Genomic DNA, 14,180 nt, shown 5'->3' with positions numbered 1-14,180 from the left:
TATTGGCTGAGTGGTGAGTTTGCCCGCTGCCTAGCATCTTCACTAAATTGGTCTTTCTTTTTTGGTAGGATTAATTGTGAAGTAATACCTTGTGGGGATTTTAAATCTGCAGATCTGGTTGAAACATACACAGTGATACATATTTGCCACATGAGGTATTGGAATATGATCAAATTACATTACTGGACTTAAGTGGCATTCAAGTATATTCATGAAGCAGATAGCAAAACCTCTGCTGTGTTCATAAAACATACAGTGGTAGAACTCAGTTCTTTAATTCTTTTTTCCCAAAATTCCTTAATAATTAAGGAAACCCAAGTGTTAGCATTGTCCGTGAAGTTGAGAAACAAACTGGATCTTACTCTGGTTGAAGGTGTTCTGCAGGGATCTGCATGCTGTTTGTGTTATATAAAATATATAAATCATATTTAATGAACTTATTATTGAATGTTATCATACTATATAATAAAATAGTATAAATTAATAACAATAAACATTTAAATAAATAAATGGATAAATAGATAAATAAAGATGGATATGGAAATAAAATATACAAAAACTCTACTGTAAATGACTTGGATGAAAATGTGGATAGGTGGGTTAGTAAGTTTGCAGATGTCACAAAGATTGGTGGCATTGTGTAGAGGGGTTGCCAAAGGATACAGCAGGATGTAGGTCAGTTCCAGATGTGAGCAGAGAAATGGCAGATGGAGTTTAATCTGAGTAAGTGTGATGTGTGGCACTTTGGGACATCAAATGTAAAGGGAGATTCTCTACCCAAGTGGGCACTGGAGACTGAGCAGCTGAGTATATTCAAGAGAGAGATCAATAGACTTTTCAATAGTAACAAAATGAATGGATATGTTGGTGCAGAAAAGTGATACCGAGATAAATCAGTTATAATCTTAATGAATGATTGAGATGGCATGAAGGGCAAATTGGCCTCCTTCTGCTTCAATTCCTTATGTTCTTAAGCATTAGGAAATACCTGGCTTCTTTTATTTTTCATGATGTGACATTTATTGTGGGGTTTCCTATGTTACCTGGCCTTGTGTAGTTCCCTACTGCTCATTCACCCACCCCACCATCCACTGCCCTGCAACATAAAATACAGGTCATTAACAAAATATGGCAGGAGTTATTCTCAGTTGATGGTCTTAAGGTAAGAAATAAATTGTGTTATGAAAGAATTCAGTAACATGACAATGACAGATCAGATGAGGTCTAAGTGGAAAAAGGAGTTCTCAGTTTCACTAATATGTCACTTCCTTTCCTCTAGGATGTTGATCCTAATTTGGGCAGTCTCCATCTGTCAATAGACAGGGACTACACTTGAAGAAGATATCTTTATTAGTCACATGTACATCAAAACACACAGTGAAATGCATCTTTTGTGTAGAGTGTTCTGGGTGCAGCCCGCAAGTGTCGCCACAATACTTCCTAACCCGTACGTCTTTGGAATGTGGGAGGAAACCGGAGCACCCAGAGGAAACCCACGCAGACACGGGGAGAACGTACAAGCTCCTTACAGGCAGCGGCCAGAATTGAACCCGGGTCTCTGGCGCTGAAAGCATTATACTAACCGCTACACTACTGTGAGGTTTAGTTGCTCTTGCCCATGTCTGGTGTGCATATTTCCTTGGTGAATATTGGATTCTGCTGAAAATATTAATAACAGGAAAAATAAAGTATAGAATTAAAATGTTAAATTTCATTCCTCCAATATCACCAACATCCAGCCTCACCATCTATCACATCAGTCCCAAACTGAGCCAGAGGACCTACTCCTTTCTGGAGCCCCATACAGTTTGAGGTCCTTTGCCATTTAACAATCCAGGGGGAATTGTGCCAGAAAAGTCCCTATCGTCCCAGAAGCACTGTCAGAGGTCTCCTGTCAACACAAGGTTCCAAGATTCTTCACTGCCAGTAGTACAGCAAGTTACTGGTGAATAGGGAAGGGTCGACAGCCCACTCCATGTGTCTGCTCACCTTCCAGCATAAAAGGTAGAGAAATGTAGTAGCTGCTTGTTGGTGGGTTGGACAATCTAGCTCAATGACTGAAATCCCTAGCCCTCTGGTGAGGATTCACAACCCTCTGGAAGATGAAATCCCTAAGTCCCTGTTTATTTCAGTGTAAAATAGCTGATACATTATCCTCAAATTGTGTCACTAATTCTAGACCCAATCACCGGAGTAAACGTATTCACAACGTATGTGTGCCTTTCAAAGTCCCCTCCAACCACATTCTACTTCGTTTGACAGATGTGCTCAATCTTCTTCTAAAGTTTCAATGTAATATAACATTGTAGCACTCTCTCTAATGCAAGTAAATCTTTCAGTAAAGCAAACCAAACCTGTCAGCAATTATCAATCTAATATATCTGTAATTGCCTTTTCTGCTTCTTCTTTCCTCACTTCTTTCTCTGCTTCTGCTTGTTGCTTTATTTTTTCCTCTTCTTTCTTCTTTTGACAGATTTCTTTAAAAGCATTCTTCTTCTTTGCCTTCCAGGCCTCAAATGATGCTTTTACTTCTTTTTTGTTTTCAATGCTCTTCTTTAATAGAAACAAAACAATTAGCTAAAACATTCATATTTCATTGTTCCAATAATCTCATAAAGAAATAATAAAATCAAAGAACCATTCCAAATTATTTCACATTATTTTGTATTTACTCTTCATATCTGCATTTTATAACATATTTTCCTTCCATTGTGCCTCTTCACTGAAGGACAACATTTATGTTCAGATGCAGCATTTTAGCACCCTTCCAGGACCTTGACTGTTTGATGAATGTCAGTAGTTACGTGACCATTGAATCACTGCAGCGAACTCTCGTGCTGATCTCAGCCAACGTGAAAATGCTCAATAATGGCAAAAGAAGGCAGGTAGATCTTTTGTTGTCTAGACCCGTTTCTCTGTGGAATATTTTTGAGCAAAAAAAAGGCAGAAAGGGATAATATCTGAATAAGATAGAAATAAATTTATGAGGGACAAATCATAGAAATCATAGAAAGTACAGCACAATACGGGCCCTTCAGCCCACAATGTTGTGCTGACCTTTAAACCTTACCAATGACTATCTAACCCCTTCTTCCCATATATCCCTCTATTACAAATTCCTCCATATGCTTATCTAGCAATCTCTTGAATTTGAGAATGCCCCAGGCAGCGCATTCCATGCCCCAACCACTCTCTGGGTAAAAAACCTCCCTCTGATATCTCCCTTGAACTTCCCACCCATTACCTTAAAGCCATGCCCTCTTGTATTGAGCATTGGTGCCCTGGGAAAGAGGTGCTGGCTGTCTACTCTAACTATTCCTCTTAATATTTTGTATACCTCTATCATGTCTCCTCTTATCCACCTTCTCTCCAAAGAGTAAAGCCTTAGTCCCTTAGTCTTTCCTCATAATCCATACTCTCTAAACCAGGCAGCATCCTGGTAAATCTCCTCTGCACCCTTTCCAACACTTCCACATCCTTCCTACAATGAGGAGACCAGAACTGGACACAGTACTCCTAAATGTGGTCTAACCAGAGTTTTGTAGAGCTGCATTATTACCTGGCAGCTCTTAAGCTCAATCGCACGATTTATGAATGCTAACATCTCATAAGCCTTCTTAACTTCCCTGTCCACCTGCGAGGCAACTTTCAGGGACTACCGCAAAGAGAGCGAGTAAATGGTAGGAGACTTGACTAGAAGCATAGATAAGGGGTAAGATGTTTCGAGGGGCTCTAAGCAACAACCTTTTCACCCAGAGACTGGATGGAATTTGGAACACAGCAGCATGAGTGGGTAGTGGAGGGAGCTACTCTCACAATATTTAAGCAGTATCTAGATGAGCACTTGAATTGCCAAGGCTCAGATAGCTGATTAATGGGATTCCTACCAATGGTTGGTATGGACATGGTGGGCAAGGCTCTGGTTTTGTACTGTATGCCTCCATGACAAAGGGACTTTCAGAGATCTGTAGCCACTGTAAACAGTACGAGGGATAATTAAGGGAACTTAACAGGAACTACTTGGAAACAAAAGAGACTCAGAGGTCAAGACTGAAGCACTGAGTGAGATTAAATAAAGAAGGTGGTGCTTTAAAAAAGGAGTTAGTGGATAACTTGAATAAAGTAAGACAAAGAGATCATCTATAAAAAGTTGGCTGCACTCAAAGCAGAAAAGCTGGTAAATCCAAAGAGACGTGTCCTAATCTATAAGGGATATAAGGATGACTAGTGCAGGTATGGCTACAATCTTGCAGTCCCCCTTAGACACAGAAGTAGTTCCAGAAGTCTGTACATGCAGATGTTACAACCTTGTTAAAACAAGGGAAAGATGTATGAAATAGGTAAAAGAAAATTTGATCAAATCATGTCTACCTTTTCTATTGTTTGTATTGATTGTGGTGATCAATACATGCTCACAGCAGCACAATGGCTCACAGCACCAGAGACCTGTGTTCAGCCCTGACCTTGAGTCTTGTCTTTGTGGAGTTAGCATTTTCTTTGCAACCATTGTGGCTTTCGTCCAGCTGTTCCCGTTTCCTTCCACATCCCAAAGATGTGTGGGTTCATAGGTTAATTAGCCACTGTACATTGTTCCTGGTGTGTAAGTGAGTGGTGGAATCTGAGGGAGTTCATGAGAATGTGGGGAAAATAAAACATGCAGATTAATGTAGGTTTTGTGTAAACAGGTTGACAGTGGGTGTGAACTGTGACTCAATAAACTTATGACATACTTTCAAGACATTAATCATGAATATATATGAATAAGAATAGAGTTAAATTGTTAAATTAAGCCAAATTAAAACCATGACAGGAAGTGGTGGCATCCGTTAGTCTCGCAAGACTATGGATCTGCGCATGGAGAGTCTTGCTTCAGTCGGTAATGGTAGAGCAGCGTCTGTTGTGACTGTAGAGGCCTACATGGGAGTGACAGTCTCAGAAAGATGGTCTGACTAATCTCATCACCTTAAAGTTCACCTCAGAGCTATGCCCTTAACATATCCAGCTTGGGTAAAAGGCTATCCTATCTCTGCCTCTCATAATTTTGTAAATTTCATTCAGGTCTCCCCTCAGCCTCTGATGCTCCAGAGAAAACAATCCAAATTTGTCCAGCCTCTCCTTATAGTCAATAGTCTCTAATCCAGGCAACATCCTGGTGAACCTCTACCGCAGCCTTTCTAAAGCCTCCACAACCTTCCTGTCATGCAGCAACTAGAAATGCACACAATATTCCACATGACCTAACCAGAGTTTTATACAGCTGGAGTACCATGGATATGTACCATGGAGATGTGGTCGATGTTCAGGGATCTTATGCAGGATGTTAGGGATAAATATGTCCTGGTGAGGCAGAGAAGGAGTGGCAGGGTGAAGGAGCCGTGGGTGACGAGAGAGGTTGAACAACTAGCTAGGGAGAAGAAGGTAGCATACATAAGGTATAAGCAGCAAAGATCAGACAGGGCCCATGGGGAATATAGAGTAGCAAGGAAGGAACTTAAGAAAGGGCTGAGGAGAGCTAGAAGGGGACAGGAAAAGGCGTTGGCTAGTAAGGTTAAGGAAAATCCCAAGGCCTTTTTCACCTACGTGAAGGGTAGGAGGATGGCTAGGGTAAAGGTAGGTCCGATTAAAGACAAAGGTGGGAGAATGTGCCTGGAGGCGGCGGAAGTGGGAGAAGTTCTCAATGAATACTTCTCTTCGGTATTCACCGAAGAGGGGTCTTGATGACGCGGAAGGGAGTGCTGGTAAGGGTAATGTTCTCGAGGTTGTAGATATCAAGAGAGAGGATGTGTTGAAGTTGTTAAATAATATCAAGACGGATAAATCTCTGGGGCCTGACGGGATTTTCCCCAGGCTGCTTCGAGAGGGGAGGGAGGAGATTGCTGAACCGCTGGTAAGGATCTTTGAGTCCTCGTTGTCCACGGGAATGGTGCCGGAGGATTGGAGGGTGGCGAATGTTGTCCCCTTGTTCAAAAAAGGTAGTAGGGATAGTCCAGGGAATTACAGACCGGTGAGCCTTACATCTGTGGTGGGTAAGCTGTTAGAAAGGATTCTAAGGGATAGGATCTATGAACACCTGGAGAATAATGGACTGATTAGGGACAGCCAGCATGGATTTGTGAAGGGAAGATCTTGCCTCACAAGCCTGACAGAATTCTTTGAGGAGGTGACAAGGAAGATTGATGAGGGTGGTGCAGTGGATGTGGTCTATATGGATTTTAGTAAGGTGTTTGATAAGGTACCTCATGGTAGGCTTCTTCAGAAGGTCAGAGGCCAAGGGATCCAGGGAAGCTTGGCTGTGTGGATTAGGAATTGGCTTGCCTGTAGAAAGCAGAGGGTTATGGTAGAAGGAGTGCCCTTGGATTGGAGGGCAGTGACTAGTGGTGTCCCGCAGGGATCGGTTCTGGGACCTCTACTTTTTGTGATATTTATAGATGACTTAGATGAGGGGGTGGAAGGTTGGGTTAGTAAGTTTGCGGACAACACTAAGATCGGTGGTGTTGTGGATAGTGTGGAGGGCTGTCGGAACTTACAGAGGGATATTGATAGGATGCAGAGCTGGGCTGAGAAGTGGCAGATGGAGTTCAATCCGGAGAAGTGTGAGGTGGTACACTTTGGAAGGACAAACTCCAGGGCAGAGTACAGGGTAAATGGCAAGGTACTTGGCAGTGTAGAGGAGCAGAGGGATCTGGGGGTTCATATTCACAGTTCACTGAAAGTTGCCTCACAGGTGGATAGAGCAGTTAAGAAGGCCTATGGGATGTTAGCTTTCATAAATCGTGGGATTGAGTTTAAGAGCCGCGAAGTGATGATGCAGCTTTACAAAACTCTAGTTAGACCACACTTAGAGTACTGTGTTCAGTTTTGGTCGCCGCATTATAGGAAGGATGTGGAGACGTTGGAGAGGGTGCAGAGGAGATTTACCAGGATGCTGCCTGGATTGGAGCGTATGGAATATGAGGAGATGCTTAAGGTGCTAGGGCTTTATTCACTGGAAAGGAGGAAGATGAGAGGAGACATGATAGAGGTATATAAAATATTGAGAGGAATAGATAGAGTAGACAGCCAGCGCCTCCTTCCCAGGGCACCAATGCTCAAGATGAGAGGGCATGGCTTTAAGGTTATGGGTGGGAGGTTCAGGGGAAATGTTAGGGGGAGGTTTTTCACCCAGAGAGTGGATGGTGCATGGAATGCACTACCTGGGGTGGCGGTGGAGGCAGATACATTGGACAGGTTCAAGAGTTTGTTGGATAGGCACATGGAGGAATGTGAGATGGGGGATATGCGGGAGGAAAGGTTTAGATAGTGTGAGGGTGGTTTGATGGACGGCACAACATGGTGGGCCGAAGGGCCTGTTTTGTGCTGTATGGTTCTATGGTTCTATGGTTCTAAGGAGCATGACTTCCTGATTTTTATACTCAACAGCCCGACTAATGAAGGCAAGTACACCTTCTTCACCGCCCCATCTACTTTTTCTGCAACTTTGAGGGTGCTTATGGACTTGCATCCCAAGATCCCTCTGTACATCAATGCTCCAAAGGGCCCTGCCATTTACCGTATACTTTCCTCTTAAATTTAACCTCTCACTTGTTATGCTTAATGAGTGAGGGATAAGAAATTAGGGCTCAGTAGTTAGCGTTGCTGTTACACAGCTCCGAAGACACAGGTTGCACCTTGTCCCATACCAGTGGAATTTGCATGCTTTCCCTGTGACCATGTTTGTTTACTCCAGGTGCTATACTTTCCTTTCATGTCTCAAAGATGGGTTTGTTTGTCTGATTCTCCTGCCACTGTAAACTAACTTTAGTGTAAGAAGATGGCAGGAGAATCAGAGTGGAGTGTTGGGCCAGAAAGAGAGAATAGATCACAGGGAAATAAGTGGGAAAATGAGTTTGCTTTGATCATTGGCATAAATTTGATTGGTTGAATGGCCTCCATTGTCAAATTCAATTAATTTCTCCCACAGGAATGTATGATGTGATGCCATTTTCTAAGGCCATCTTCTTTTAGACATACCACTGCAGAGGTGCTCAGACCATATTGTTCCAGGGTCGACCATCATGTCTTCTGGGCCTATCTCATGCTTTGCTGGTTGCCAGGTATGTCAATTATTTACCTTCCCCTGCCACACTGCACTAACACACCCATCACCCTGGATCTCTGCTCTGTCTATTGACCTGTGACCACATAGTCTGTTATCTGATGATCCCTTCCAAAACTGTCAGTTTCCTGATCTCCTTCCACTTCCCATCCATCTATCAGTGCTTGAATCCTGATCCTGAACCCTGACCTCTCATCAGGCAGTATTAGTTTCCTAATACTCCTAACCCATCACTCTCACCACCCTGAGTTCCTCCAAACCATCTAGCAGTGCCAGACCCTGATATCCTCTCATATGTGCCATAGCACAGGTCCATTCAGGTCTGTGGTGACAGCCCATCCTGAACTTGATCTCTAAGCAATATCATATCTTATATTGGCACATTTCCAATGCTGAAAATGTGCAATGCCTCATTAGTTACACACAAGGCCTTGGGAGCAACAGAAGTCTGCAGAGGCCAAACACCAATTTGCACCTCACTGTTCCAGCATACCAATTAGAACATAGGACATAGAAATTACGGAATTTTAGAATTTATAGGCAATGTTGTGACGCAAGGACAGAAATTATACACTGCACAAATGGGGACCCTCTCTCGGTTTTATGTGAGAAACCTCCCATACCAAGAAAGTTCCTGTCTGGGATCAAAGGATAATTGGGTCAGTAGCATCAGTGGGGGGAGGGCTGCTTGGAATGAGACCTGAGGGAGGATTTAGAGCCAAGAATGTTATGGAACTGATGGCAACAGGTGTTTAAGAAGCGTTCAGTTGCCATGGAAGTCTGGATGAAGGGTTAATACCAATTGTGAATCTGGAGTCAGTTCGGGGTGGAGATGGTAACTTAGACATTCAGTCAGAGTTGTTGCGGAAAGGGAAAGGATTGGTTTGAAAAGGCAATCTGGAGCCCTGAGGGCATCAGCAGGGAGGGGGAGATATTGTTTAGAACACACTCTGAAGAAGTAACTTAAAGGACCCACCAACCAACCAGAAGAATGACAACCAGAAAGGCATTCACCACCCTTCTTAGAATCACAGAGTCAGAGGATCATACAGCATGAGAACAGGCCATTTCGCCGAACTTGTCCTTGCTTACCAGTGGGCACCCTTCCATATTAATCCAATCGTCCAGCACTTACTCCATAACTTTCTATGCCAAGGCAATGCAATGACTTCAAGGCGCTTCTCAAGGAGAATTAAGGGTGGACAATTGATCTTGCCAACCATACCTAAGGTCTAATAAATGAATAAATTTTAAAAAATAGATCTATTGCACTCCACAGGACCAAGAAATGTTGGGCCTCCTTTTTCTACCACTGAAATAGACTTCAGTTCTTCAGTCACAACCTGCTTTAATGAGAGTAGCCCTTCCCATTTATTGGCCTCTTATGCGTACATAATGTTTATAGAAGTGACACCTAAGCATATGTTGCAAACACATTTGAAGTCATATTCAAAAAGTTTTTCACTACACTGGAAAATCTCCACACACAATATTTTGATCATGAATCAAGAGGCATCCAAAACTGCAGTAAGAAAGATTAAATCCACAGAAGAGGTCCTGAAATCTCAGAGGTCCTGAAAAGGGAGTTTAGGGAGTAGGAAAAAGGCTGAAGAACAGGACCTCAAGGGTAGCAATCTCAGGATTGCTGCCAGTGCCACGTGACAGTGAAGGTAAGAATAGGAGGAGATGGCAGTTGAATGCGTGGCTGAGGACTTGGTGCGGGGGTCAAAGATTTAGATTTTTGGATTATTGGGATCTCTTCTGGGGAATTTGGGACCTGTACAGAGTGGATGGGTTACACCTGAACTTGAGGGGGACCAATATCCTTGCAGGCAGGTTTGCTAGTATGGTTCGGGAGGGTTTAAACCGGCTTGCGAGGGGGATGGGTCAGTGGAAGAAGTGCATGGAGTAAAGTCAGATCGAACATGTAGAGAGGCTTTGAGGAAGGAGAAACAGAGTATAGGGTATAAAAGTAGAAAGGTGGAAGGGCTAAAGTGAATTTACTTAAATGCAAGAAGTATCAAGAATAAGGGTGATGAACTGAGAGCCTGGATAAATACGTGGAACTATGATATTGTGGCTCTTGCAGAGACTTTGCTGTCACCAGGACAGGAATGGATACTGAATATTCCATAGAACCATAGAACCATAGAACAATACAGCACAATACAGGCCCTTCGGCCCACCATGTTATGCCACCCTTCAAACCACACCTAAGACTATCTAACCCCTTCCTCCCACATATCTTAAATTCCTCCATATGTTTATCTAACAATCTCTTGAACTTGGCCAACGTATCAGCCTCCACCACCACCCCAGGCAGTGCATTCCATGCACCAACCACTCTCTGGGTGAAAAACCTCCCTCTGCCATCTCCCTTGAACTTCCCACCCATTACCTTAAAGTCATGTCCTCTTGTTTTGAGCATTGGTACCCTGGGAAAGAGGCGCTGGCTGTCCACTCTATCTATTCCTTTTAATATTTTGTATGCCTCTATCATGTCTCCCCTCATCCTCCTTCTCTCCAATGAGTAAAGCCCGAGCTCCTTTAGTCTCTGCTCATAATCCATACTCTCTAATCCAGGCAGCATCCTGGTAAATCTCCTCTGCACCCTTCCCAATGCCTCCACATCCTTCCTATAATGAGGTGACCAGAACTGGACACAGAACTCCAAGTGTGGCCTAACCAGAGTTTTGTAAAGCTACATCATTACTTTGCGGCTCTTAACTACGCTATCTACCTGTGAGGCGACCTTCAGTGATCTGTGGATATGAACACTCAGATCCCTCTGCTCCTCTACACTGCACAGAATCCTGCCATTTACCTTGTACTCCGCTTTGGAGTTTGTCCTTCCAAAATGTACTACCTCACACTTCTCTGGTTGAACTCCATCTGCCACTTGTCAGCTCAGCTCTGCATCCTATCAATATCCCTTTGTAAGCTTCGACAGCCCTCCACACTATCCACAACACTACCGATCTGTGTGTCATCTGCAAACTTGCTAACCCACCCTTCCACTCCCTCATCCAAGTCATTCATAAATATCACAAAAAGTAGAGGTCCCAGAACCGATCCCTGTGGGACACCACTAGTCACAGCCCTCCAATCTGAATGCACTCCCTCCACCACAACCCTCTGCTTTCTACAGGCAAGCCAATTCTGAATCCACACTGCGAACACTCTCTGGATCCCTTGGCCTCTGACCTTCTGAAGAAGCCTACCATGTGGAACCTTATCCTTACTAAAATCCATGTAGACTACATCCACTGCACTACCCTCATCAATCTTCCTGGTCACCTCCTCAAAGAACCCTATCAGGCTTGTGAGGCAAGATCTTCCCTTCACAAAGCCATGCTGGCAGTCCCTAATCAGACCATGATCCTCTAAATGCTCACTGATCCTATCTCTTAGAATCCTTTCTAACAGCTTACCCACCACAGACGTAAGGCTCACTGGTCTGTAATTCCCTGGACTAACCCTACTACCTTCTTTGAATAAGGGGACAACATTCGCCACCCTCCAATCCTCCGGTACCATCCCCGTGGACAACAAGGAATCAAAAATCCTAACCAACAGTTCAGCAATCTCCTCCCTCATCTCACGAAGCAGCCTGGGGAATATTCCGTCAGGCCCCGGGGACTTATCTGTCCTAATATTTTCTAGCAACTCCAGAACATCCTCTCTCTTGATATCTACATACTCTGGAACATTACCCGTACCAACACTGTCCTCAGCATCATCAAGACCCCTCTCCTTGGTGAATACTGAAGAGAAGTATTCATTGAGAACCTCACCCACTTCCACAGCTTCCAGGCACATCCTCCCACCTTTGCCTTTAATCGGACCTACCTTTACTCTAGCCATCCTTCTGCTCTTCACGTACGAGAAAAAAGCCTTGGGATTCTCCTTAACCCGACTCGCCAAAGCCTTTTCATGTCCCCTTCTTGGTCTCCTCAGCCCTTTCTTAAGTTCCTTCCTTGCTACTCTACATTCCTCACGAGCCTTGTCTGATCCTTGCTGCTTACACCTTATGTATGTTGCCTTCTTCTTCCTAACTAGTTATTCCATCTCTCTCATCACCCACGGTTCCTTCACCCTGCCATTCTTTCTCTGCCTCACCAGGACAAATTTATCCCTAACATCCTGCAAAAGATCCCTGAACATCGACCACATCTCCATAGTACATTTCCCTTCAAAAATATCATCCCAAATTACACTTCCAAGTTTTCGCCTTATAGCCTCATAATTTGCCTTTCCCCAATTAAATATCTTCCGGTCCTCTTTGCTCCTATATCATGACAATTCTAAAGGTTATGGAGCAATGGTCACTGTCCCCCCAAATGCTCACCCACTGATAGATCTGTCACCTGTCCTGGTTCATTACCTAAAACTAGATCTAATATGGCATTCCCTCTAGTTGGCTTGTCAACATACTGTGACAGGAATCCGTCCTGGACACACTTAACGAACTCCGCCCCGTCTAAACCTTTAGCACTAAGTAGGTGCCAATCAATATTTGGAAAGTTGAAGTCTTCCATTATAATAACCCCATTATTTTCGCATCTTTCCAAAAACTGCCTCCCAATCTGCTCCTCAGTATCCCTACTGCTACCGGGGGGCCTATAGAATACTTCCAGGAGGGTAACTGTTCCTTTCTTGTTCCTAACTTCCACCCATATTGACTACATTATCCTTCTGCAGCTGTAACAGTGTCCCTGACCAGCATCGCTACCCCTCCTCCTCTTCTGACCCCCTCCCTATCCCTTTTAAAACACTGAAAACCAGGAATATTCAATATCCATTCCTGACCTCATGTCAGCCATGTCTCTGTAATAGCCACAATATCATAGTCCCATGTACTTATCCAAGCTCTCAGTTCATCTCCCTTATTCCTGATGCTTCTTGCATTTAAGTAAATGCACTTTAGCCCATCCACCTTACTACTTTTATAGCCTGTACTCTGCTTCTCCTTCCTCAAAGCCTCTCTACCTGTCAGATCTGACTTGTCCCCATCCCCTTCTTCCTCTGACCTACTCCTCTGGTTCCCTTCCCCCTCGCAATCTAGTTTAAACCCTCCTGAACCACCCTAGCAAACCTGGCTGCAAGGATATTGGCCCCCCTTAGGCTCGGGTGTAACCCGTCCTCTCTGTACAGGTCCCACCTTCCCCAGAAGAGATCCCAATGATCCAAAAATCTAAACCCTCCTTCCTGCTCCAACTTCTCAGCCACGCATTTGCCATCTCCTCCTATTCCTACCTTCACTATCGTGTGGCACTGGCAGCAATCCCGAGATAGCTACCCTTGAGGTCCTGTTCTTCAGCCTTCTGCCTAGCTGGCTAAATTCACTTTTCAGGACCTCATCCCTCTTCCTACCTATGTTGTTGGTACCAACATGAACCATGACTTCTGGCTGTTCTCCCTCCCGCTCTAGAATCGTGTGGACCCAATCAGTGACATCCTGGACGCTGGCACCTGGGGGGCAACATACCATCCGGGAGTCATGCTCACTGCCACAGAACCTCTTATCTGTTTCTCTGACTATCGAGTCCCCTATCACTACTGCCTTCCTCTTCTCCTCCCTTCCCTTCTGAGCAGCAGGACTGGTCCCAGTGCCATGGACCTGGCTACTGCTGCTAGGCCTGGATTTCAGTGTTTTAAAAGGGATAGGGAGGGGGGGGAAAAGAGGAGGAGGGGTGGCGTTACTGGTCAGGGATACTATTACAGCTGCAGAAAGGGTGGATAATGTAGAAGGATCCTCTCTAGAGTCAGTATGGGTGGAAGTTAGGAACAAGAAAGGTGCAGTTACTCTACTGGGAGTATTCTATAGGACCCCTGGTCACAGCAAAGATACTGAGGTGCAGATTGGGAGGCAGATTTTGGAAAGGTGCAAGAGTAACAGGGTTGTTTTCATGGGAGACTTCAACTTCCCAAATACTGATTGGCACCTGCTTAGTACCAAAGGTTTAGACGTGGCAGAGTTTGTTAAGTGTGTTCAGGACGGATTCCTGTCACAGTATGTTGACAAGCCGACTAGAGGGAATGCCATATTAGATCTAGTATTAGGTAATGAACCAGGTCAGGTGAC

General features: G+C 44.2%; 1 protein-coding gene across 1 annotated transcript in view; it reads right to left on the bottom strand.

Annotated features, from left to right (window-relative positions):
* The window catches only part of map9 (microtubule-associated protein 9), a 131,654-nt gene that overhangs the window by 26,764 nt on the left and 90,710 nt on the right, over positions 1 to 14,180 (bottom strand). Inside the window, exon 11 of the mRNA XM_052040693.1 lies at positions 2,392 to 2,553. Coding sequence (XP_051896653.1) covers positions 2,392 to 2,553 — 162 coding nt within the window. The remainder of the gene's footprint in view (positions 1 to 2,391; positions 2,554 to 14,180) is intronic.

Source organism: Pristis pectinata, chromosome 2 (genome assembly GCF_009764475.1).
Source record: "Pristis pectinata isolate sPriPec2 chromosome 2, sPriPec2.1.pri, whole genome shotgun sequence".
Taxonomy (NCBI): domain Eukaryota; kingdom Metazoa; phylum Chordata; class Chondrichthyes; order Rhinopristiformes; family Pristidae; genus Pristis; species Pristis pectinata.
The sequence above is the reverse complement of the archived record's forward strand: the minus strand, read 5'-3'. Positions and strand labels throughout refer to the sequence as shown.